We start from the raw sequence: 25,092 nt of genomic DNA, 5'->3' as shown, positions 1-25,092 counted from the left end.
AAGAGCAGAAACCAAAGATCATCAGCGTAAGAGAAGTAGTCTTAAGTGGAAGGGAGCGAGCGGAACCATTAATAAGGCCATTGGTATTTGAAAATACTTTTCTTCTGTTTAGGTAATAGTCTCTAAAATTGAATCTCAGTGAGATGGGATTACATTTTTATAACAACTTTTCCTTTTAAATATAGCCTAGCCAATACATTTTTTTCTTCAAACTGCCTTATCATTAATAATGGATTCAGAAACTCCTATCCAAAAAAGAAAAGGTAAATCTCAAAAGTACATTGTACCTCTCTGTTTGTAGGTTAAATGGGATAGAACCTGTCAAAGTATCTATTTATATTCAGTGTGCAAAGTGAGTATAATTTATTTTCATTACTCTGGACTGTGTCTTGGCCCTTTTGGGCTGCACTCTTCTCTCTGGAGTCTGTCTGTAGAGCACAGGCTGGTCTCAACTTGTCAGCCTTCCCTTCCCCCTTTCCTCTCGAGCGCTCAGATTACAGGTATGTGCTGGCCCATTTATATCAGTCTTTGTTTTGAAGATTTTATTTAGTGTATGTGCGTGTGTGTGAGTGTGTGTGCTTGTGTCTGTGTGAGTGTGCACTCGTAAGTGTCCAGGTGAGCGCGTCATGTGAGGAGACAGTCTTCATGGTTGCGCCTATCCTTCCACCCTGGTTTTGAGGCAGGGTTCCTCTTGTTTTGCTGCCATACTGTACGTGCGTGCGTCTCGCCAACTCTGCTGTCTCTTGCCCTCACTGAGACCACAGGCGATGACTACTGCGTCCAGTCTCTTGAGTGAGTTCTGGGGATTGAACCCACTCAGCACCTGGTGCTTCACCTGCCGAGGTGTGTCCTCCTACTTGTGTAAATCTTAAAAGGCTTGTATTGATTGTGCCTGTAGTCTGAGCTGAAGAAATCTTATTTATTAACACATGAATATACATGTGTGTTGTTCCCATTATCATATTTTTTTCTTAGGAAAAATGATATATAAGGATTGGGATGAGTAGAACTGACTAGATGCCTGGCACGGTGACACACACTGTTAATCTCAGCATTTGAGCACTTGAGATGCAGAATTGGGTGGAGCTCAGTGAATTCCAGGCCAGCCAGGGCTGTGTAGTAAGATTCTGTTTCAAAATTTAAAAAAAGCACAACTTACCAGAGAGTTGGGCCTAGAGCTACACACCTGTAATCCTAGCACAAAGGAAACAAAAACAAGAGGATCATGAGTTCAAGGCCAGCCTGGGGCCAGACAGCAGTTTCTGAGCTAGAGCTCAGCCACAGCTGTGAGACTGTTTATAAAAGCTTCACTGTGCTAAGGACAATGCACTTGGTCTCATTGAATTACAAGAGGCTCTCAGGATCTACAAGGTTTGTTTCTCCCTTAAAAGGAAAACAGACTTAACCACATATTGATATGCATTCAGTGATTCTACCTTGGAAGAATTCCATCCAATTCTGAGAGATACAATTTTTAGAGAAATAAGGTTTAGGGCCAGAGAGATGGTTCAGAGGAGCAGCTACTTTCTGTTCCCAGCACCCACATCAAGTGGCTCATGCCTTTAACTCCAGCTCCAGGGATCCAGCACTGGCTTCTGGGAGCCCCTGACACATACATTTATGTCCCCCATATACACATAATTAAAAATAATAAGAATAACTTTTAAAATCAAAGAAACAGTGGATGCGGGATGTGTGTCACTTCCTGTGGGTTACCTTGCTTCTCCCTCTACAGCAGGAGACCAGGCCTTCTCTTGTTACTGGCCTGATTCTTGTTCATGTAGTCAGAAAAAAAATCTCATGAAACCAAATTTACTGTATAGCTCTGCTATTTGGAAATTAAAATAACACTTCAGAGATAATGAGCTAACAAATGCTGGCATTAGTCCTTCCATGTTTCTTAGGAGCTAGACAAGTGGTTTTACAGCAGTTGGAAATTTTGTTGGCTGTTATTCTGCTTCCTGGGAAGGCTGAGATTACATAGACTTCAAGATTGATTCAAAATGTGGTGTGCAACAGTGGAAAGAATTGTCTTTGTTCATGTAGAGTGTGTTTTGTACTTAAAGCTGTTTGAATTATTAATTTTCAAAGTGCTGTTTTTTTAAAGTATTTATCTTATTTTAAATTCTGTGTCTGTCTTTGTGTGCATGTGCAGGTATTTGCATGTGAGTGCAGGTACGCAAGGAGGCCAGAAGAGAGTGACAGATCCCCTAGAGCTGGAATTTATTAGAGTTATACAGATCAAGGGCTGAGTTGCAAGCAATTTAACTAGTAGGAGGAACGCTCAGTGGCCCAGAATCAGGGCTGTGAGACAGTATGGTGGGGAATGGCAGTTGGTGAGAGACGCACAGCGCACAGTCTGTGTAACTCTGCTTTTTTTTTTTTTTTTGGAGACAGGGTTTCTCTGTATAGCCCTGGCTGTCCTGGAACTCACTCTGTAGACCAGGCTGGCCTCGAACTCAGAAATCTGCCTGCCTCTGCCTCCCAGAGTGCTGGGATTACAGGTGTGCGCCACCACCGCTCAGCTGTAACTCTGCTTTTAGGGCAGACACAACTGAATGGTAGAGCCTTTTTGCATAATGCATGCAAGCATTAATTTGGAGACACACATGGAAGGGGTCAGAGGTTATTTGGTGCTACATGTCTGGGTGTGGAGTGTGCAGAAACAAAGGCATCCATTAGAGTAAGGCGAGGGCACACTGGGGCTTTGAGAAGGTGTCGAGTGTGGATGGAAATGGAGGAAGAGAGGACAGGTGGCCGAAAGTCCCTGGACGTTTGAGGAGGAGGGAGTTTGCAGAGGAAGGTGGCTGCAAATACAAGTGAGGAGATCTGAAGCTTGGACAGCGCCATTAGTGATGGAGAGGCCTTGTCCGTCAGTCAGTCGGTTGGTCGGTCGGTCGGTCAGGCTTGTGTTAGAGACAGTACTGTCTCTCCCAACCCTGAGCAAGTTTTAGGAGCTAGTTCCAAAACTCCAGTTCCTGCTCAGTATGTGGAAGGCAGCTCTATTTAAAGAAATAAGCTTTATTTAAAGTATCATTCATGACACAAGATTCTATGTGACTATTTATTCGTGGTTTTTCCAGACAGGGTTTCTCTGGACTGACTTTGTAGAGCAGGCTGGCCTTGAGCTCACAGAGATCCTCCTCCTGCCTCTGCTTTTCTAGTGCTGGCATCAAGGGTATGAGCGTCCTTCATTCCCCTGCTGCAGTGTTTTAATTGTGTTAGTCTTGATTCTCTGTGATTCAGGTGCGTAGTCCCTCCTATTGACACGCACACGTGGTGCATGTGTGTCCTGATGGTTGCCTACTAAGATAGGCTTGCTCCTGCATGAGAGTCAGTTCCTTATGCTAACAGGCAAACTCATTTCTGTTATTTGTTATCATTACTGAAAGAGAATGTTCTGTCTGGATTCTTTTGGACAGACTTACCTGGCAGCCGCTCGCTCGCTCGCCTGAGAGTCCACTGTGGCTTTAGTTCAGTGTCTTTTCCCTCAGTTCAGTGCTATTAAAGTCTTAATTATCTCAACTAGGTTCAAACAGGTTTTTTCTATTAATGTATTCCACTTTATTAAAGATCACCTCTTTATTAAAGATTACTCAGGCTTACAAGAATTATTTATTTGTGTGTGTGTGTGTGTGTGTGTGTGTGTGTGTGTGTGTGTCTGAGAAGCGGGGATTACATATAGGGCTTGGAGGACAACCTTCAGGAGTCAGTTTGCTACTTCTACCACATGGGTTTTAGACTTGAACTCAGGATATCAGGCACGTTTTTCCCACTGAGCCCCAAACAGTCTTTTAAAAATGCCTATCTTCAAAACAGCTAATGCTTATGTAACTTGGCATCAGCTTGGATTTAAGGCATAAAGATAACATATATAGAGTTGCTGACTTGTGCAGTGTGGAATTGATATAAAGTTTTACATTCCGTATGTTTATATTTGAATTTCTTTGTTGTGTTTTTCTTGTTCTTATGGTTTTGATGAGAAGTACTCAAATTAGTTTTCTGCTTTTGGTTTAGGTTCAACCTTAAAGTGCAATTGCAGATTTTAGCAAGCTTCATGCTCACTGGAGTTTCTGGGGGTGCAAAGTATGCTCAGAATGGACAACTTTTTGGTCGTTTTAAGCTTACTGAAACCCTGTCTGAAGACACTTTGGCTGGACGGCTGGTGATGACCAGGGTCAATGCTGTTTATTTATTACCAGTCCCTAAAGAGAAGCTGGTCCAGTCCCAGGGAACCAAAGAAAAGGTTTATGAAGCTACTATTGAAGAAAAGACAAAAGACTATGTATTTTTAAGGATATCCAGGGAATGCTGTGAAGAGCTTAGTCTGCGGCCTGACTGTGACACCCAGGTATGTTTGCAGGCTGCCTTCCTTCCCCCAGGAGTGTTGTCACCTGTGCCAGTGGCCACTCTGGACCACAATTCATGTGACTTTGAAGTCTTATCCTTGCTGGTTGGAGCTACAGCTCTGGTCACCTTTTGAGTTTAAGGAACGTGTGGTATGTTCCAGTTTTGTAGAAGCTCTAGACTTCGACGTCAGCAGTGGAAGAGTAGATGCGTTGGAAACTGCAGCATCCAGAGCCAGGAGATCAGCCTGCGCCTGCTTCCCTTCTCTTTGCATTAATGGTTGTTGGAGCCTGTGCTCAGTCTGCCATATTTAACTGGAACGCTAGCCTGTCTTTTTAAAATAGGAAACTTAGGGACCATTATTCATAGTCAGTCTGTACAGTGTTATAAGATTATCACTCACCATATGATATTATATGGTATTACACACTTGTTCTGATGCTGTCAAATGTATTTTCTATGGGCATGGTAGATTCAGGTACCCTTTATGTGATGTTTATAAGATTTCAGTTCTTGGTATGTAAAATGAGGTTAATAATAGTATGTATACTATTAGTATGATCACATGTCAACCATGGCAGCTGCTTATTACACTGCCTAACACATGTAGCCAGTGTTTTCCATACTAATTACTGCTACTAATCCCATAGTTTGAAAGAAACTCTAAACGTGTCCTGCAAATGTTGTCTCCATGAAGTATTTATTGTACTGCTAATATCGATGTTGGTGCAAAAGTCTTTTGTAAAGATGTCCATTTTGTATTTCAGGTTGAGCTTCAGTTTCAGTTGAATCGATTACCCCTCTGTGAAATGCATTATGCACTAGACAGGATTAAGGACAATGCTGTTTTGTTTCCAGACATCAGTATGACTCCTACCATACCTTGGAGTCCCAACAGGTATGAAAAGATATTTCTTGGAACAAGAAGGCTGTTCTATTAAATTGAATGCCTCTCTCAGTTGAAGCATACTTCATTGATTTATTAGTTGCTTGCCTCCCCTCCACCCTTTAAGACAAAGGCTCAGACAGTAACCAGGCTGGATTTCCAGAGTGGTGTATTAGCTTGCAATCCCACTAACAATGGAGGAGTGTTCCTCTTTCTCCACATCCTCGCCAGCTCCTGCTGTCACCTGAGTTTTTGATCTTAGCCATTCTGACTGGTGTGAGGTGGAATCTCAGGATTGTTTTTATTTGCATTTCTCTGATGACTAAGGATGTTGAACATTTTCTTTAGGTGCTTCTTAGCCCTTCGAGTTTCCTCAGTTGTGAATTCTCTGTTTAACTCTGTTCCCCATTGTTTTAATAGGGTTATTTGGTTCTCTGGAGTCTAACTTCTTGAGTTCTTTGGATATATTGGATATTAGCCCTCTATGGGATGGAGGATTGGTAAAGGTCTTTTCCCAGTCTGTTGGTTGCTGTTTTGTCCTATTGACAGTGTCCTTTGCCTTATAGAAGCTTTGCCATTTTATGAGGTCCCATTTGTAAATTCTTAATCTTAGAACATAAGCCATTGGTGTTCTGTTCAGGAACTTTTACCTTGTACCCATGTGTTTGAGACTTTTCCCCATTATTAGATTCAGTGTATCTGGTTTTATGTGGAGGTCCTTGATCCACTTGGACTTGAGCTTTGTACAGGGATATAAGAATGGATCAATTTGCATTCTTGTACATGTTGACCTCCAGTTGCACCAGCACCATTTGTTGAAAATGCTGTCCTTTTTCCACTGGATGGTTTTAGCTTTTTTGTAAAGATCAAGTGACTGTAGGTGTGTGGGTTCATTTCTGTTTTTTTTTTGTTGTTGTTGTTGTTTTGTTTTTTTACACAATTACTCTTTAGTATAGCTTGAGGTCAGGGATGCTGATTCCCCCAGAAGTTCTTTTATTTTTGACAATAGTTTTCGGTATCCTGAGTTTTTTGTTATTATAAATGAATTTGAGCATTGCTCTTTCTAACTCTATGAAGAGTTGAATTGGAATTTTGATGGGGATTTTATTGAATCTGTAGATTGCTTTCAACAAGATGGCCATTTTTACTATATTAATCCTGCCAATCCATGAGCATGGGAGATCTTTCCATTTTCTGAGGTCTTCTTCAATTTTGGTCTTCAGAGACTTGAAGTTCTTGTCATACAGACCTTTTACATGTTTGGTTAGGGTCACAACAAGATACTTTATATTGTTTGCAGCTATTGTGAAGGGTGTTGTTTCCCTAATTTCTTTCTCAGCCTGTTTTGAGTATAGGAAGGCTATTGATTTGTTTGGGTTAATTTTATATCCTGCCACTTTGCTGAAGTTGTTTTTCAGCTGTAGGAGTTCTCTGGTGGAGCTTTTGGGGGTCACTTAAGTATGTGATCATATCATCTGCAAGTGGTGATATTTTGACTTCTTCCTTTCCAATTTGTATCCCTTTTACTGTCCTTTTGTTGTCTAATTGTTCTAGCTAGAACTTCAAGTACTATATTGAATAGATAGGAAGATTGAGAGCACCTTTTTTCTAGTCCCTGATTTTAGTGGAATTGCTTCAAGTTTCAAGTTTCTCTCCATTTAGTTTAATATTGGCTACTGGATTGCTTATATATTGCTTTTTACTATGTTTAGGTATGGGCCTTGAATTCCTGATGTTTCCAAGACTTTTAACATGAAGGGATGTTGAATTTTGTCAAATGCTTTTTCGTCATCTAATGAAATGACCGTGTGTGTGTGTGTGTGTGTGTGTGTGTGTGTGTGAGTGTGTTTCGAGTTTGTTTATGGAGTGGATTACATTGATGGATTTCTGTATATGAACCATTCCTGTATCCCTGGGATGAAGCCTTTTTGATTGTGGTGGATGATTGTTTTGATGTGTTCTTGGATTCAGTTTGCGAGAATTTTATTGAGTATTTTTGAATAGATATTCTTAAGAAAATTGGTCTGAAGTTCTCTTTCTTTGTTGGGGCTTTGTGAGGTTTTGGTATCAGTGTAACTGGCTTCATAGAACGAATTGGGTAGTGCTCCTTCTGTTTCTAATTTGTGGAATAGTTTGAAGAGTATTAGTATTAGGTCTTCTTTGAAGGTTTGATAGAATTCTGCACTAAACCAATTTAGTCCTGGACTTTTTTTGGTTTGGAGACTTTTAATGACATTTTCTATTTCTTTAGGGGCTATTGGACTGTTTAGATGGTCTATCTAATCCTGGTTTAACTTAGGTATTTGGTATCTGTCTAGAAAATTGCCCATTTAATCCAGATTTTTCCAATTTTGTTGAATATAGGCTTTTATAGAAGGATCTGTTGATTTTTTTTTTTTTTTTTTTTTTTTTTTTTGTATTTCCTCAGTTTCTGTTGTTCTGTCTCCCTATTCATTTCTGATTTTGTTGATTTGGATACTGTCTCTGTGCTCTCTGGTCAGTCTGGCTAAGGATTTATCTATCTTGTTGATTTTTCTCAAAGAACCAACTCCTGGTTTTGTTGATTCTTTCTATAGTTCTTTTTGTTTTTACTTGGTTGATTTTAGCCCTGAGTTTTATTGTTTCCTGCCATCTACTTCTCTTGGGCATATTTGCTTGTTTTTGTTCTAGAGCCTTCAGATGTGTCAAGCTTCTAGTGTAAGATCTCTCCAGTTTATTTTTGGAGGCACTCAGAGCTATGAGTTTTCCTCTTAGCACTGCTTTCATTGTGTCCCATAAGTTTGGGTATGTTGTGCCTTCATTGTCATTAAATTCTAACAAGTCTTTGATTTCTTTCTTTATTTCTTCCTTGACCAAGGTATCATTGAGTAGAGCATTGTTCAGCTCCCATGTGTATGTAGGCTTTCTGTTGGTTTTGTTGCTATTGAAGGCCAGCCTTAATCTGTAGTTATCTGTTAGGAGGCTGGGATTATTTTAATCTTATATCTGTTGATGTCTGATTTGTGACCAATTATGTGGTCAGTTTTGGAAAAGGTACCATGAAGTACTGAGAAGAAGGTATATTCTTTTGATTTAGGATGAAATGTTCTATAGATATCTGTTAAATCCGTTTGGTCCATAACTCCTGTTAATTTCACTGTGTTTCTGTTTAGTTGGTGTTTCCATGATCTGTACATTGATGAGAGTGGGGTTTTGAAATCTTCCACTATTATTGTGTGGGGTGCAATGTGTGCTTTGAGCTTTAGTAAAGTTTCTTTTATGAATGTGGGTGCCCTTGTATTTGGAGCATAGATGTTCAGAATTGAGAGTTCTTTGCAGATTTTTCCTTTGATGAGTATGAAGTTTCCTTCCTTATCTTTTTTTGATGACTTTTGGTTGAATGTCAATTTTGTCTGATATTAGAATGGCTACTCCAGCTTGTTTCTTGGAACCATTTGCTTCAAAAATTGTTTTCTATTCCTTTACTCTTAGGTAATATCTGTTTTTGACACTGAGGTGCGTTTCCTATATGCAGCAAAATGCTGGGCCCTGTTTATATATCCAGTCTGTTAGTCTATGACTTTTTATTGGGGAATTGAGTCCATTTATGTTAAGAGATAGTAAGGAATAGTGATTGTTGCTTCCTGTTATTTTTCGTGTTATTTTTATGTTTGTATAGCTATCCTCTTTTGGGTTTGTTGAAAGAAGATTATTTTCTTGCTTTTTCTAGGATGTAGTTTCCCTCCTTGTGTTGGTGTTTTCCATCTATTATCCTTTGTAGAGCTGGATTTGTGGAATGATATTGTGTAAATTTGGTTTTCTTATGGAATATCTTGGTTTCTCCATCTATGATAATTGAGAGTTTTGCTGGGTATAGAAGTCTGGGTTGGTAGGCTCTTAGGATCTGCATGACATCTGCCCGGGATCTTCTAGCTTTCACAGTCTCTGGTGACAAGTCTGGTGTAATTTTGATAGGCCTGCCTTTTTATTTATTTATTTATTTTTTTTATTTTGTGTGTGTGTGTGTGTTTTGTTTTTTTGGTTTTTCGAGACAGGGTTTCTCTGTATAGTCCTGGCTGACCTGAAACTCACTCTGTAGACCAGGCTGGCCTCGAACTCAGAAATCCGCCTGCCTCTGCCTCCCAAGTGCTGGGATTAAAGGCATGTGCCACCACACCTGGCTGATAGGCCTGCCTTTATATGTTACTTGACCTTTTTCCCTTATTGTGCTTAATATTCTTTCTTTGTTTAGTGTATTTGGAGTTTTGACTACTATGTGATGGGAAGAATTTATTTTCTGGTTCAGTCTGTTTATAGTTCTGTAGGCTTCTTGTATCTTCATGGGCATCTCTTTCTTTAGGTTAGGGAAGTTTTCTTCTATAATTTTCTTTTCTTTTTTTTTCGTTTCGTTTCGTTTTGTTTTTGGATTTGGGTTTTTTTCAAGACAGGGTGTCTCTGTAGCTCTGGCTGTCCTGGAACTCCCTCTGTAGACCAGGATGGTCTTAAACTCAGAAATATGCCTGCCTCTGCCTCCCAGAGTGCTGGGATTACAGGCATGCGCCACCACCGCCCGGCTTCTTCTATAATTTTCTTAAAGATATTTACTGGCCCTTTAAGTTGTAAATCCTCGCTCTCTTCTATACCTATTATCCTTAGGTTTGTTCTTCTCATTGTGTCCTAGATTTCCTGGATGTTTTGGATTAGGAGCTTTTTGCATTTTTCATTTTTTTTTGACTGTTGTGTCACTGTTTTCTATGGTATCTTCTGCACCTGAGATTCTCTTTTCTATCTCTTGTATTCTGTTGATGATTTTCGCATCTATGACTCCTGATCTCTTTCCTAGGTTTTCTATCTCCAGGGCTATCTCCCTTTGTGATTTCTTTATTGTTTCTATCTCTAGTTTTAGATCCTAGATGGTTTTGTTCAGTTTCTTCACCTGTTTGGTTGTATTATTCTTTAAGGTATAATTCTTTAAGGTATTTTTGTGTTGTGCTCTCTTTAAGGGCTTCTTCCTGTTTACCTGTATTCTCTTGTATTTCTTTAAGGGAGTTATTTATGTCCTTCTTAAAGTCCTCAATCATCATCATGAGATGTGATTTTAAATCAGAGGCTTGCCTTTCCAGTGTGTTGGGGTATCCAGGGCTCACTGTGGTGGGAGAACTGGGTTCTGATGATGCTAAATAGCCCTGGTTTCTTTTGCTTATGTTCTTGCCCTTGTCTGTTGCCATCTGGTTATTTATGGTGTTAGCTGTTCTTTCTGTCTCTGACTGTGTCTTGTCCCTTTTGCAAGCCTGTGTGTCAGTACTCCTGGGAGACCAGTTCTCTCTGGGAGGAACTTGAGTATGGAGAGCTGTGGTACAGGGTCAGCTCTGGGGTCCAAATAGATATTAGAAGGATCCTGTCTCCAGCTGTTCCTTGGTTCCTGTGTCCTGATGACTCTGGGAGGGTTCCTTTTGGGCCAGGAATTCGAAGAGAAATGGTGGTCTTACCTGTGCTCGCAGGTGTTTTGGCGCTCCTGGGAGACCAGCTCTCTTCTGGTGGTATTTGTGTGTGTAGTGCTGTTTTACCTGCTCTCACGGGCTGCACTCCTGGGAGACCAGCTCTCTTCTGTCGATATTTGGGTATGGGTCCTTGTGGCAGAGGATCAGCTCCAGGGTCTCAAGTTTCTCTTGCTAAATGCTGGCACAGTGATGATAGTTTGTTTCAATGTTTGGCTTTCTTTACATATTCAGTATTCATTGCCTGAAATTACAGAGGTGACTGACATCAGTAAAGTCTCTGATCTGCTCTGGCCTCACCACACCGAAACAGTTGATAAGCAGAATCTGTTCCATAATTAAGTAAAGAGACAAGTTACAGAACTGATCCTGTAAGTTTGTGTCAATAATCTCTTAGCTTTGCAGTTAATGTATGGAGTCTTATGTCTTCAGTATTCTGTAATTCATCCATGCTCTTGGCTTGGACCAGTTAGTGTACTGTGTTGATTTTAGTGGATATTACTCAACCAATCTTTTTCTAAAATCATCAGAAAAGACAGAAATAGAAGGTAATGTGGACTGAACTTTGCTCAATTATATTTCCAAACAACTTTGCATAATTTAGTTCTTATAGACATATGCCTGGTCTCATTAGGCTTTAATACAGCCCTCAGTGCCAGTGTTGGTGTGTCTGTAGACAGGTGGTGCAGGGGTGTGGATGACAGGGCATCTTGGAACTGCCCAAGTCAGGTGTGGGTGTGTGAAACTTTCCTGAGCTGACCTGCTGTTGGAAGTTAGGTTGAGTTATAGAAGCCCAGTGGCTCGTTAAGCAGGGCTGGGCCAGGGCCAGGAGTATTGTCAGCTCCTACCTCTTTTCCTCCTGGCCTAGAACAACATGCTGGGTTTTTGTTTGTTTGCTGTGCTTTTCCGATGCTTGTTGTTTGTTGATTATGTGATGGCCACCTGGGATTTATTTACCATGTGCTATTTGCTGCCAGAGGAGCACTGCATAAGATGGGCTTTCTCAGTTTAAAACCAAAAAACTAGTGAGGTATATATGTATATGTGTATATGTGTATATATGCATGTGCATATGTGTATATCTGTATATATATGAAACAGACAGTGACAGAGCCAGACAGACAGAGATAAGGGCTGGTTTGAGGAACTTCTTCCCACATCAGATTGGCCCCAGTTGGGTCTCCAGCAAAAGCAGCTGTTGTGGTTAGGCTAACTTCTGTAGAGCAGGAAGGCAGAGGAAAAGGGCGCTGGGATGACTTCAGAATAACCATGGCAGTGTCTCTCTCATGCCAGGTCTGGGCATGGTGGTCCCCTAGGGCTCACAAAGCATTGCCAGGCTGGGAAGAACTGTCCGTGACAAGGAAGCTGGCTCCTGCACAGGAGCACATACAGACTCCCTTTGTTCTTTCAGTGCTAAAATGCCAAAATCAGAAAATTAAGTTGTGGCATGTTTTTATCTTCAAAGTTGGGTTTTCTAAGATGTTTTAGATTTAAAGAACATCCTTGGTTTGAGTTTGGCACACTGTAACAGTTGTAATTTTTCAACAGCTCAGACTGTTAGAGCATTTTTTTCAAATGTAAGTTGTTTCTGGTCTAAGTGGAGTTGGACCTCACCTGGGACTTTGGTCTTGCATCTGCCCTCTTGTCTGTGGGTATTTAGTGCTCTGCTTGGAGTTGTGACGAAGAATACTATTGACCCTTTACTTAGTTTGATTTGCCTCAGCATGTGGTATCCTTTTAAATCTTTAGCTCATAAGTCCATCACAGAAGGGCACTCGTGGGAGAGAGCTCATTACGGCCCACGTGCTACTGCAGCAGGTGCTTTTCACCCTGACAGCAGGAGCAGCGTGGATGGTCTGTGTGCGAAAGTTCTAGAAAACATTCCATTTGTCTGGGTTTGATTGATACCTTTTATAAAACTGCTACTTAATCAATCAAGATTTATAAAACTTTGATATTTCTTAAGTAGGGAGATGAAGATTTTTTCCTTTTCTTTGTGATCTAAGCCTGTCTGGAGACCTTTCATAAGTTAGCAGTAGTAACTTAAATAGCTGGGATTTTGTGTCTGATTTGCTGTGGAGGAAATGACAGCTTCCTCACTCTGGAAAGTAGTTTTATGCATTTTTGAAATATCACCAGCAAATAGACTACAAAGGTTTAATTTCTTTAGATTAGAATCTGACTTGGGTTAGTTTTGACTTCATGGTAGAGCACCTTCCTTTGACTCTTAGTTATCTGCGGAGGTTTGGGAGTAAGCGTTGGTTATTGTAGATGCTGTGTGCTCGGGGAGAGTTAGTGTCGTGAAACTGACACTGCCGAGATGTGTGTTTAAAACAGCAGGTCTGTATTTTCTACAGACAGTGGGACGAGCAGTTGGATCCTCGACTAAATGCGAAGCAGAAAGAAGCAGTTCTGGCCATCACCACCCCGCTCTCCACCCAGCTGCCGCCTGTCCTCATCATCGGCCCCTATGGGACAGGCAAAACCTTCACTCTGGCCCAGGCTGCCAAGCACATACTGCAGCAGCAGGAGACCAGGTGAGCTGAGGGGGCCATGCCCATCTCTTCACCGGGCAGAACTCTTGTTTTAGAGAGAGAATGAGGGCTGATGAGACAGTTCTTATCCTGTTCTTAGCCTCAAAGCAATGAAGTTTGCATTCTCTTGGAATATGCTGTTTTCAAAGCTGGCAGGCAATGTAAGCTGGGCATGACGGCTCGTGCCTTTAATCCTAGCACTTGGGAAGCAGAGCCAACTGGATCTCTGAGCTCAAGGCCAGCCTGGTCTATACTGTGAGATCCAGGGCAGTCAGGGCTACACAGAGAAACCCTGTCTCAACACCCCCCCCCCCATAACAATAAGAACAAGTCGACAGTGTAGACAATGGTAGTTTGACAAAGCTGTCAAACTTCAAGTCTGCTAAGACATTCTGGGTATATTAGAACTCCAAGGGCTGGGTTTAAAAATACTGTGGATATTGAAAAATTATTTGGGGAGCTCCTCTTTAGCTTAGAGTAACATAACTCCCGAAGGCTCCGTGGGCCCTGTTGAATGTGAGCGGGACGAGGGGGACAGCCGTGTAAGAGGGCCGCTGCTCTCTGGTGTTGAACTGCTTGACTAGTTTTTGTTGTGTCATTCTTTTTATTTGCACCATTTATTTCAGCAGGATTCTCATTTGCACCCATTCTAATAGTGCTGCTGACCTCTACATAAAGGATTATTTACATCCATATGTAGAAGCAGGCAACCCCCAGGCGAGACCTCTCAGGTATCTTTAAGGTTCTTATGTATTTGTATTGTACTTTGTTATTCTTAAGAAACGGTGTCTGTAAAGATGTTGGGGCTCTGGAGCACCTAAAACGTTAGCTCTGCATTGGCGTTTGGAGGGTATGTCATTGGAAAAATCTTTTGAATTAAGTCAAAAAAATGTAAAATTTGTGTACCATTTCTGAAACATGTATACAGAAAGACATCCTTTTTTAAGTTTCTCATATAAAACTGTTGTTATGGTTGGTTAGATTTTGTTATGTACATCTAAAAGTCGCATAAGAAAAGTGATTAAAGAAAAGTGATTAGCTTAAATCAATTTGAGTTTGATTAAAACTCTGGCACATTGTGCACAGCAGGGTAGTCCTGTGGTGACACCTCTTTCTGGGAATAAAGCTTTAACTGTGGTGGTTTCCGGAAGCCGCACGTTAGAGAAGCATGCTGCACGGAGTGATCTCTGAGGCACACTGAGGAAGGACAGTTCTGGACTTCTTGCTGCAACGTACAAGACAGGCTATCAGAGGACCTCTTAGGGTGTTGTGCAAAGGTTCAGGGACTATGAATATAAAATGCACTTCTATACAGATTATGGGATAATAAAAATCCTTTTCTTCAGAAAACAATGAAGAATCATATCATTTGCTTTTGTTGTTATATGAAATAATGTTTAGTTTTGCATTTTGTAAACTATTATATCATTGCATATTGTACAAATGATTATTAATTATTGCTTAAAATTTAATTTCTAACCACACTTGATCCATCGTGTATTAACCTCTTATTTCTATTTGAGCCCGGCATGGAAACATGAGGCATGACATTTAATTCTTTAATTCTGAGGACCAGACCCCTTTGAGAGGGCTTAGAACAGTGGTGTAGCATGTTTCCCCAGATGCCTAGCCTGTGTTGTCCTCTTGATCTAGAAGACAGCAGAAACCACCACAGTAGTAGATCTAGTTACATGAAGTAATGAAATGCTGCTTACTGTTCTCTAAGTGAAGATTCTACTGAAGGACACAGTGACAGCTAGGCTAACGACGCTGACCCCACAGTAGACGAGGGCAGGTTGGCATCTCACCCCGCCTGTTCTCACTGGCAGGGGGAAGAGTTCATTGTTTTATTTACTTGTAGTGTTTGTTGGTAGAACATGTGTGCTTGTGTGTGTGTGTGTGTGTGTTGTGTATTGTGTATGAAATGTGACAGTCTCGGATGTCATGGTGCTCCTGGCTTTGAAACAATTGAGGGAAGCCCTTATGGACAAGCATAGGGTGTTTGTCGTTTAAGAGCGTAGACTGTTATTTTTCTGGGTTATATATACAGTCTTTCCATGTGGAATTATTTTGGGCTTTTATAATCAATCCACCATGATGCATCTCCATATGTGTAATGATAACAACTGATTTTCCAATAGAGTATAGTCAGAGTGGCCCAAACGCAGAAACCTGCCCTGCCCGTAGCAGAGATTTCATTTTTTCTTGACTCTAAGAGTTGTTGAGTCCAAGGTAGAAAACTAATTTATTTTCAAATGCAAGATTCAGTTTATTTCATGTAGTTTTACTACAGAATAAAATAGGGAAATGCCTAGCTCCCAGAGTGGTTGCTTTATGCAGCCCTGCACGTTCACTGTGGCTTTTCTCCCTGGGAACAATGGGGCTGTGTGGCAGCAGAGGCCAGGCAGTAGTTTTCAATTTTTTAGGCTTCATTTTAACATTTGCTCAGATTAACTGATAGTTTTCCTGCTTAGTAAGAACTGCAAGAGATTTAAGAGACAGAGGGGACAAGAATGAGTCGCCGCTCTGGAAGATCAACTTTGTCTGAGGGGTTTGGAAGGAACCTCGCAGCCTGTCTGTGCTAAGCAAGGGCTCGCTGCATCCCTAGCCAGGCAAGAAATCAGCTTTACTGGAATTGTTCCGGGATGCAAGAGACGGAACACAAGAGGGCACCAGATGTCCACAGATGACTGAGAAGAAAGCCTGTTGCTAGGAAGCAAGGCTGACCACAGACTGGCTTCTTCTCTGCACTTTGGTGTAGATGTGGCCCTGGGAGACAGTTGGAATAGGCACTGAGTAAATACAGTAGTGAATGTGGGTAAGCACGTATCTTAGAGGTAGAAGGCATGCAATTGAGCTGAACCTAAAATATATGAAGTTTTTAGACATTTTAGGTTTGAGTTTCAGTTTTTATTTTGTTTAGAATTGGGAGATTTGTACACCTGTTCCTATACTACACATAAATGCAAACCTCCCTTGACTCCACATGCACAAAGAAAACGAAATAGAATTGAGGGTTTTTTTTGTTTTTTTTTTTTTGTTTTTTTTTTTTTTTTTAAGGCACATAAAAAGCTAGATGGGGGCACAGGTGGCTGTGATGTGTATTGTGAGGCGGGGCTGGAGAACCATTGCAGATTGAGGCCAGCCTTGTCTGCGTGAGGGGTCAGCATGAGCTACATGTGAACGTTTGTCTCAAAGTTATAAGACAAACAAATGAAAAGGAAAAAGCAAGGAGAAGAAGTATGAGGAAGCAGTTTCCTTTTTGCTGGTGGCTCTGAGGGTCAGGTTCTGACCACAGGGCAGTGGGGCTGGTCATCCAGAGGAAGCGCGCTGCTCCGTGAGGGACAGCAGCTGCCGTTTGGGAAGTCTTTAAAGAAACAGATTTTCTTTAAAAAAAAAAATCATCAGTTCTTAACAATTCCTGTTCTAAGTAGCATTTGCAGTTGCTTATTGTGTATGAATTTATTACATGTGCAAGATCCTAGTGAATTAAAATTATATATACTAGACCATCTCCTGTTTTAAGGATTAATTTAAGCCATATGGAATATGTGGATTGTTTTGTTTCTAGGAAATATGTAAATATGCTGTCACATGTATATTTATGTATGACTTTTCCCCCCCATGGTGCTGGTAACCCAGGACTTTGAGCATATTATAAGCTTTACTCCTGAGTTACATTTATATTTTCAGTTGTATATTTTAGATAATGAACTTAGAAGCATCATTTGCCACTGTTAATACTTTGATTTGAAAACTGCTACATTTGTTTTCTTTCTTTCTTCACTTTTGTAAACACTACTGCCATTCATGCAGTTTCCAAAGCTAGAGGCAGGTGGCTGTAATCCAGTGCTCAGGAGGGAGTGACAGGTGGGCCACCTGCTGTAATCCAGTGCTCAGGAGGGAGTGACAGGTGGGCCACCTGCTGTAATCCAGTGCTCAGGAGGGAGTGACAGGTGGGCCATCTGCTGTAATCCAGTGCTCAGGAGGGAGTGACAGGTGGGCCACCTGCTGTAATCCAGTGCTCAGGAGGGAGTGACAGGTGGGCCACCTGCTGTAATCCAGTGCTCAGGAGGGAGTGACAGGTGGGCCACCTGCTGTAATCCAGTGCTCAGGAGGGAGTGACAGGTGGGCCACCTGCTGTAATCCAGTGCTCAGGAGGGAGTGACAGGTGGGCCACCTGCTGTAATCCAGTGCTCAGGAGGGAGTGACAGGTGGGCCACCTGCTGTAATCCAGTGCTCAGGAGGGAGTGACAGGTGGGCCACCTGCTGTAATCCAGTGCTCAGGAGGGAGTGACAGGTGGGCCACCTGCTGTAATCCAGTGCTCAGGAGGGAGTGACAGGTGGGCCACCTGCTGTAATCCAGTGCTCAGGAGGGAGTGACAGGTGGGCCACCTGCTGTAATCCAGTGCTCAGGAGGGAGTGACAGGTGGGCCACCTGCTGTAATCCAGTGCTCAGGAGGGATGACAGGTTGGCCAGTAGGGCAGATCGTTCTCCAGCCACTGTGCAGTGAGGTTGAGGCCAGCCTGGCTCAGACTCTGTTTCAAAAACAAAATGGAATCATCCATTGCCTTAATTTTTATCACTAGTTCATTTACGAATTCTGCTGGCATTGTGTTAATCTACCTAGTGAATCCAATTTGATATTTCTGCTGTTGCCCAAGCCACCAGGCTCTTCTGTCTGTACCCCGGCACTAACCTGACTGGGCTCCCTGCTGCTTCTGTTCCCTGTTCACCTCCAGCTCCCTCACTCGGTTAGAATCCCCATGTATGAGTTTGTGAGGGTCCATCATGAGCTCGTCTTTCCATGCTCATGTCTATTGACACTGTGCAGATGCATTGAAGTTGGCCACAGGAGTAGCTTTTTATATCACAGAAGCCAGACACCCTGGAAACCCTACCCCCATCTGTTCGTTAAATATGCCGCCCTTAAACTCTGCCTAAGTAAATTCTGCCCAGAGATCAGAGAATTTAGCCACATGAGGCGCTGTCCAGTTGAGGGCTTTTTATCAAACCCAGAGTAAAGCCAGAGCGGCTGTGGTTGCTCCAGAGCCCTGTGCACTCTGCCTGTGTGCTGTAGCAAAGTCAGCAGCGAGAAGGTCCTTGTCACGTGGGCGCGGCAGGGGGTGATGGTGGTGGTGGTGGTGGTAGTGGGGGGGAAGGCAGGGCGGGAGGTGGAGGCTGGATACACACGTAGGTCATAGCTGTACATCAGAGGCCTGTTCATATTTTATACTACAGTTACTTGAAAAGATGATGATTTGTCTTATGATTTACATTAAGAGTTTTTTGATTATTCAAGAATTTATCTTCAGATTCCATAAGCTAAGGCAGAGGCCTTTTAAATAATAATTTTAAGGACTTTTCTGAAATAAAATTATTACAAATTGTTCTAAAGTAAAAATGTCCTAAGCATACAATTCCATGGTTTGTATTAGCATAAATAATTAAAATCTGAGACAATTACATTATAGTAAGACTATAATTGAAAAAGGTAATTTAAGAATGGAAGACTTCAAACTTAATTTAAAACCATTACTCATAAAACATATATTTGTGTACTTATTCTGTTGCAAGATTAATCTGAGTACTTAAAAAGTTAGGTATATATTTTGTGGTGGCACCTATTCTTTATGTTGAAATCTTTTAAAAGTATTTGATAGGGAAGGTCATCATGGGTGTATAGTAGTCATATAGTGGCAGCTTTATACTATAAAATTTAAACTCTATAGGGTTTGAATGATCATGAGATTTATTTGTTATTTTTTGGCACTGTGCTCTTAAATGACAGTGCATGTTTTAATAATCAGCTACTATGAACATTCTAACAGGAGGTGCCGTCTTCTCTCGTAGGGTGTATTTCCGAAATCGCTGGGTGAAGACTGTGCACCCAGTGGTGCATCAGTACTGTTTGATCTCAAGCACACACTCCACCTTTCAGATGCCCCGGAAGGAAGATATTCTTAAACACCGCGTGGTGGTGGTCACACTCAACACTTCCCAGTACCTCTGCCAGCTGGACCTTGAACCTGGTATGCCCACTTGCCACAGGTGGCTGGCCCCCATGGTTAGAGGTTGCGTCCCAGTGACAAGTTCCTTGGGCCACATCTGGCCAGGTGTCTCTTTCACCAGAATGCAGCTGCCTGTTGTTTCTTGTCTGCAGCTGTTTTTATGACGCAAAGCTATGGCGTATGATCTTCTGCAGGGACAGAAGCTCTTTGGCTCTTGACTGAAAAACATTTGCCATTTCACCTGTTGTCTAGAGTTGGTATCTGTTCACTAGTGATCAGTTCAGATTAGGACAGTTGTGTGTGTGTGTGTGTGTTGTTGAGGTTTTTGCGAAGTTGCTTTTGCATCATGTAATGTAGAAATAGCAATCATAGCACTTGATTAAGGTTTCTTATTTTTAAGGATTTATTTGTGTGACTGTGTGTGTCTGTGTGTCTGCATGTACAGGAGAGCTAGAGTGGGTCTACCTGCCTACTCAAGTGAGTATGTGTGTGAGTGCACATGTATGCCCGTGTCTGTGAATGTGTCTCCATGCACAGGTGACTGTGTGTGCCTGTGGAAGCCAGAGAGCCCTTCAGGTGTCTCTTCTGTCTTTGAGGCAGTCTTCTGCATATCTGAGGTCATGTCTTCTTGGCTAGACTGGAAGCCATTGAGCCTGAGTGATCTCCCTGTGTGTGTGTGTGTGTGTGTATGTGTGTTGTCTTTGGAGCTCTGCCTACAGGTATAGGCAGGATGCCCCGCTTATTGTGTGGGTGCTGGAGCAGAACTCTGGGACACAGTAAGCACCCGTCACTCCTTAACCGGCTTTCTCATCACCGTGCAGAAAGCACCCGTCACTCTTTAGCCGGCTCTCTAGCCCCTGAGCTTATTTTGCTTGCATGCTAGGACTGTGTACAGATCACTCTTCGCTTAGTTAAACTTTTTATTTTTGGGTTTTCGAGACGGTCTTACTTTGTAACTCATGCTTGCATTGAGCTTGATATATATAGCCCAGGTGGCCTTAAACTCACATTCTTGTGTCTCAGCCTTCTGAGTGCTAGGCTTACCAGTGTGTTCCAGCATGCCCAGCTCAGTCTGATTTAGATGGGCACACAGATCTAAGCTGGTAGAACTGGAGCACGAGAAGACGGTTGAGTCTCTTTAGCAGGTAGCAGATTCTTCAGCAGGGCTGTCCCTGTTCTCTCTGTAACTGTTAACTGCACATCGCTTTCCCATCTCCTGTTGGAATTGCCTGTAAAGCCACTGATGCGTTCTACTGAATGTCTGAGTCCCTGGAAGGTACAGGCTGCTCCCTTCACCTGTATTCCTGGCACCTGGCCCAGAGTATAGACACCCGGATAACAGCCCTCACCCCTACCCCCAACCCTCACCCCAACCCCCAGTTTAAGAACTGTAAGATAAAAGGTTACATTTATCTTAATTAATGAAGGTATTGGAGTCAACTTTTTCTTTTCCTGATTGAGGCTAGGTTTAATGGTCAAAAGGCTTTGGAATTGAGAGGGGAGGTGCCTGGATACAAAGGAAGGCCTCATAGGATGAGCCTTCCTCATCCTGCCTATAGCTCTTGGTTGGCCATGAGGCAATCTAAGTGTGTCTCAGAGGTCAGGACACAGGGGCAGCAGCGTTGAAAATGGGGCTCTTTGATGGTCAGCTGGGGAATGCTGACTAGATGCTGTGCAGACAGTCAGCTGCTGCAGCGTTGCATGGTGACGGGAGTGGGTGGGAAGGCCGGGGTGGAGCTGTGGTCATGGGGTCTCCAGCTGCTGGTCCATTTTATTCCAGTCCATTCTCACTCCAACCCTGTGGTGATTATCTTACAGTTAACAGAACTAAGACTCAAACTAAGTCACTTTAATTAATTAATTAATTGCCTTTTCTTTCCTTCCATTTGCTTTCTCTTCTTTACTCTCTTCTTTTTTGTTTCTTCGAGACAAGGTTTCTCTATGTAGCCCTGACTGTTCCCGAAGTTTTCTGTAAACCAGGCTGATCTCGAACTCAGCTCTGCCTGCCTCTGCCTCTGAAGTGCGGGGATGAAAGGCGAGCAGGCACCTTTAGAATAGGTGCCTACTTAAGTAGTAGGCAACAGTTTTATGATTAATGCAGTTTCTGAGAAAATGTTAACAAAAGAAAATAGTTATTCTTTTTAACCTTTTAAAATATTAAAAACATTTATTTTTCATATATGCTTGTGTGTGTGTGTGTGTGTGTGTGTACATGTATGTGTGTACACATGCAAACAGATGTGTAAGTGAAGTTGCCCACAGTGTCCAGAAGTTGTCACATCCCTGGAGTTACAAGTGGTTGTGCACTATCCACCACAGATGCTGGGGAACAAACTCAGGTCCTCTACTACAAAGAGCAGTGCCCTGGCTTCTAACCCATGTCATCTCCGCAGCCCCTGGTCTTTTAGAAACGTCCTGTTTTAAGCTGATTGTCTAGACTGAGGTTGGCCTTGGCTTATGTGTGGCTTGGGTTCACGGAACAAACTGTGCCAGCAGAGCCAGGCCAGGCAGTGGCTCCGGGACAGTGTTTGCCTGTGTTGTGCCTTCCAGGCTTCTTCACGCACGTTCTGTTAGATGAAGCTGCCCAGGCCATGGAGTGTGAGACCATTATGCCTCTAGCCTTAGCCACTAAAAACACACGGATTGTTTTGGCTGGTGATCATATGCAGGTAGGTGCCATCTTGTGAGTTATAGTTTGGTGTTTAATATTCTATTTTCTAAAACACTGGTTGTAATATCTGTGAGTGCTCTCAGCTTCCTAGCCTTTACTCCAGCACCTTTAGAGTTAATTTTTATGGTTAACATGAGGAATAGTAGGTTTTATTGTGGAAGAAAGCCTTGTTGATTATTAATATTAATACCTGTTTGTTATAGTCTCTATCCATCTATCAGGACATTTACTTATTTATTGAGACAAAGTTTTACTGTATAGCTCAGGCTGGCTTCAAAGCATGGCTTCTTTTTAAGTTATGTGATTACAGGTGTGTGCCATTACATCTGATCTGAATTTATTATTTTATTTTTTAAGCAAATTCTTTAAAAGTGTTATTTACCTAGTGAGTATGTGCCCACACATGCATGGTACATGCACAGGTCAGAGAATCACTTGCAGAGGATCTCTCCTACCTCGTAGATTCGCAGGATCAAACTCAGGTCATCACGTTTGACGGCAAGCGCCTTTACCCACTGAACCATCTCACCAGTTTACTGTAATAGCTTCATATAAATTAGTAATGTTGTTTTTTTGTCCTGCCCGAGGAAAACATTTTCAGACTGTTCTGGAAGCAGTTGTGAGGTCGTGTTCAGCCATCCTCTCTTTCAGGGGCTGCCGGCTGTTTGTAGTCACTGACGAGTTTAGTGCTAGCTTAAAGCAGTTGATTGGTTTTGGTGAAGTAACGATTTATGCTCTTATAAATTAGTAAGTCATTATGTGGGAGGGACTCTGTGTAACTGTAGCTGCTATTGCTGCGCTGCACTGAGAAGCCGAGTTCTAGTCTAGTTCCATGGAGTAGTAAAATGGTTTGTAGACCATGGTTTTTGGTTTTATTTTTTGGCTTGCTCCTGCATTTAGCATGTTAAATACATAAGTTTTAGTGTATAAGTAGATTCAAAAATACTATTTATATAATCTGGTTAAATTTTCTTTGTATGTTTGTCTGTTACAGCTCAGTCCTTTTGTTTACAGCGAGTTTGCCAGGGAGAGAAACCTTCATGTTTCATTACTTGACCGACTCTACGAGCATTATCCTGCAGAATTCCCATGCCGGATCCTCCTCTGTGAGAACTATCGCTCCCATGAAGCTATCATCAAGTAGGTGTGAGATGTCCCCTCTGACTCACACTTCCTGTGGGCTGTGGGAGGGGCCCTGCAAGCACTTGGCCAGGCACAGGTGATTTATTTGTGGTCTCTTGGGTATTTCAGACTTTGCCTAGCTTCTTGTTTTTAAAAGAATACCTGAAAACCCAGAGTTGTGATTCTTCATAAGAAATAAGGCAGTTTGAGTACTAAAACTGCAGGCTTTATTGAGCCTGAAACATTTCTTCTATGAATTTTTATATAGATAAATTTTGCTATGAATTAATATGTAATCTGTATGAAAAATGGCATACCTCTGTTATCTGTTCTAAGAGAAAGAAAAGGCAATGTAAGGGAAAAAATTCTCACGGTGACTTTTAAAGAGTCCTCTTCCCTACAGTACCTGTGTGAAAGTCACATCTCCAGGACAGCTGGGTGGCCGGCGTCCTGAGAGCAGCACCAGCTAAAGGTGCAGAGCATTGCCAGAAACAAACTCTGTAAAAGCGTCCTGCAGTTAGGAATGTCGGGTGGGTGTGTCGTGCCTGTGGAGGCCATTTCAGCTCTCCCTGGAAGCAGTTGCACACACAGATTGTGTTCTGTCATCTTCTGAGTGACATTGCCCTTCCGTGGTTGTCTGCCATTTGTAGCCAGTGATGGGTTCAGGACTAGACAGCATGGTTTTTGGCAAGGTTGGAGACTGCAGTTGGTGTGTTGTATCCGATAACATGTGTTTTTGTGCATGTGTTTGCATGCATAGTCACACATCCCTTATGTCTAGGATGCAGTCTGAAGACTGTCACTAAATTTTGGCGTTGTGTGACCGTCATAGAGTGCATTTCACAAATGTAAATAGTGTCATCAGTCTTCTAACTTGGTCTCATGGAAAAAGAAACATGAGGCGTCTGAGGCTGCCCTGTGGTGTGACAGAGCCCTTGACGGGTGTTTTTACAGGCAGGAGGATACACTCTGGAATAAAAGATAGAGTAAGAACACAGAGCGATTGTGCAGTCATTTGGAGTAGGACATGCTGTGCATTCCTGTCCTTTGTGGGTTTGTTTGCTCCAGCATCACCGCGGACACACGGGTCTCTTGGTGTGGTGTGCTGGCTGGGCTAGGAGTCTTTCAGCTCCAGGGTAGGCCTCGGGGGCCGTTGTTGACCAGAGAGTTGTTAGGTGACACATGGAGGGGTATGAACCGCGTGAGTGGGATCATGTGGTAGCCAAGAGCAAGCAGCTTAGGGTTCCTCATAGAGCAGAGTGCGCAGCTGGTCATGGACGCTCCGCATTGCCTTTGTATTCTAGCTTCGTTTCTTACAAAATCAATGCATTTAACAATGGTGTCATAGGGGCCTTCTCTGTTATCACTGTCAGTGCTCTTAGGAAATCATCATTGTCACAAGTATTCAGTGTTTGGACAAAAATTAATTGTGGGCATAAATTCGCATTAGAGTTGGATGGAGCTTAGTAGGTGAAACAGATTTGCCTGACCGCCCTCTGCTCTTCCTCTGCAGCTACACCTCGGAGCTTTTCTATGAGGGGAAGCTGATGGCCAGTGGGAAGCAGCCAGCGCACAAGGACTTCTATCCACTCACGTTCTTTACAGCTCGGGGGGAGGACGTCCAGGAGAAGAACAGCACGGCGTTCTACAACAATGCCGAGGTGCCTGACCTAATGGGGTCTGCTCTGATCCTGCTGAGCATCCGTTTTGGATTCAGGGTTGATGGCTTAGAGTTTGTTGGTTTCTTTTACAGGAAAATTAAAGAAAAACTTTATTAATATGAATCTACAAGAAGCAAAAAAAAATGGTTTTCTTTATGTAGTAATGTTAAAACAAAATGCAACCGTTGAGAAAAGCCAGTGTATTCTCTCATAGAGCATTATTGGCTTAAGTCTAGAGCAGACTGATTAAATTTCTTGCTCAGGCTCAAAGGAGACATCATTTTTAATGAGGAAGTGTTGAATCACAGAGTTGTGTGCTTCAGAGGGACCACACGGTTGCCAGCATTGACCTCACGGCCTCATTTGAGCTTCCCTAGCTTTC

General features: G+C 42.4%; 1 protein-coding gene across 3 annotated transcripts in view; it reads left to right on the top strand.

Annotated features, from left to right (window-relative positions):
• Nucleotides 1–25,092, top strand: part of Helz (helicase with zinc finger) — a 143,307-nt gene that overhangs the window by 68,873 nt on the left and 49,342 nt on the right. The window contains exons 14-21 of one of the 3 annotated variants that reach the window (XM_052197428.1): nt 4,018–4,351; nt 5,115–5,245; nt 13,068–13,247; nt 13,874–13,975; nt 19,099–19,277; nt 21,807–21,925; nt 22,922–23,067; nt 24,563–24,710. In XM_052197428.1, coding sequence (XP_052053388.1) covers nt 4,018–4,351; nt 5,115–5,245; nt 13,068–13,247; nt 13,874–13,975; nt 19,099–19,277; nt 21,807–21,925; nt 22,922–23,067; nt 24,563–24,710 — 1,339 coding nt within the window. Of the gene's footprint in view, nt 1–4,017; nt 4,352–5,114; nt 5,246–13,067; nt 13,248–13,870; nt 13,976–19,098; nt 19,278–21,806; nt 21,926–22,921; nt 23,068–24,562; nt 24,711–25,092 lie in introns of all 3 variants that reach the window. The other 2 variants (XM_052197427.1, XM_052197429.1) reach the window with 2 other exon arrangements.

This window comes from Apodemus sylvaticus, chromosome 10 (genome assembly GCF_947179515.1).
Source record: "Apodemus sylvaticus chromosome 10, mApoSyl1.1, whole genome shotgun sequence".
In the NCBI taxonomy this organism is placed as follows: Eukaryota; Metazoa; Chordata; class Mammalia; order Rodentia; family Muridae; genus Apodemus; species Apodemus sylvaticus.
Note: the sequence above shows the minus strand (reverse complement) of the source record. Positions and strands in the feature narration are given on the sequence as shown.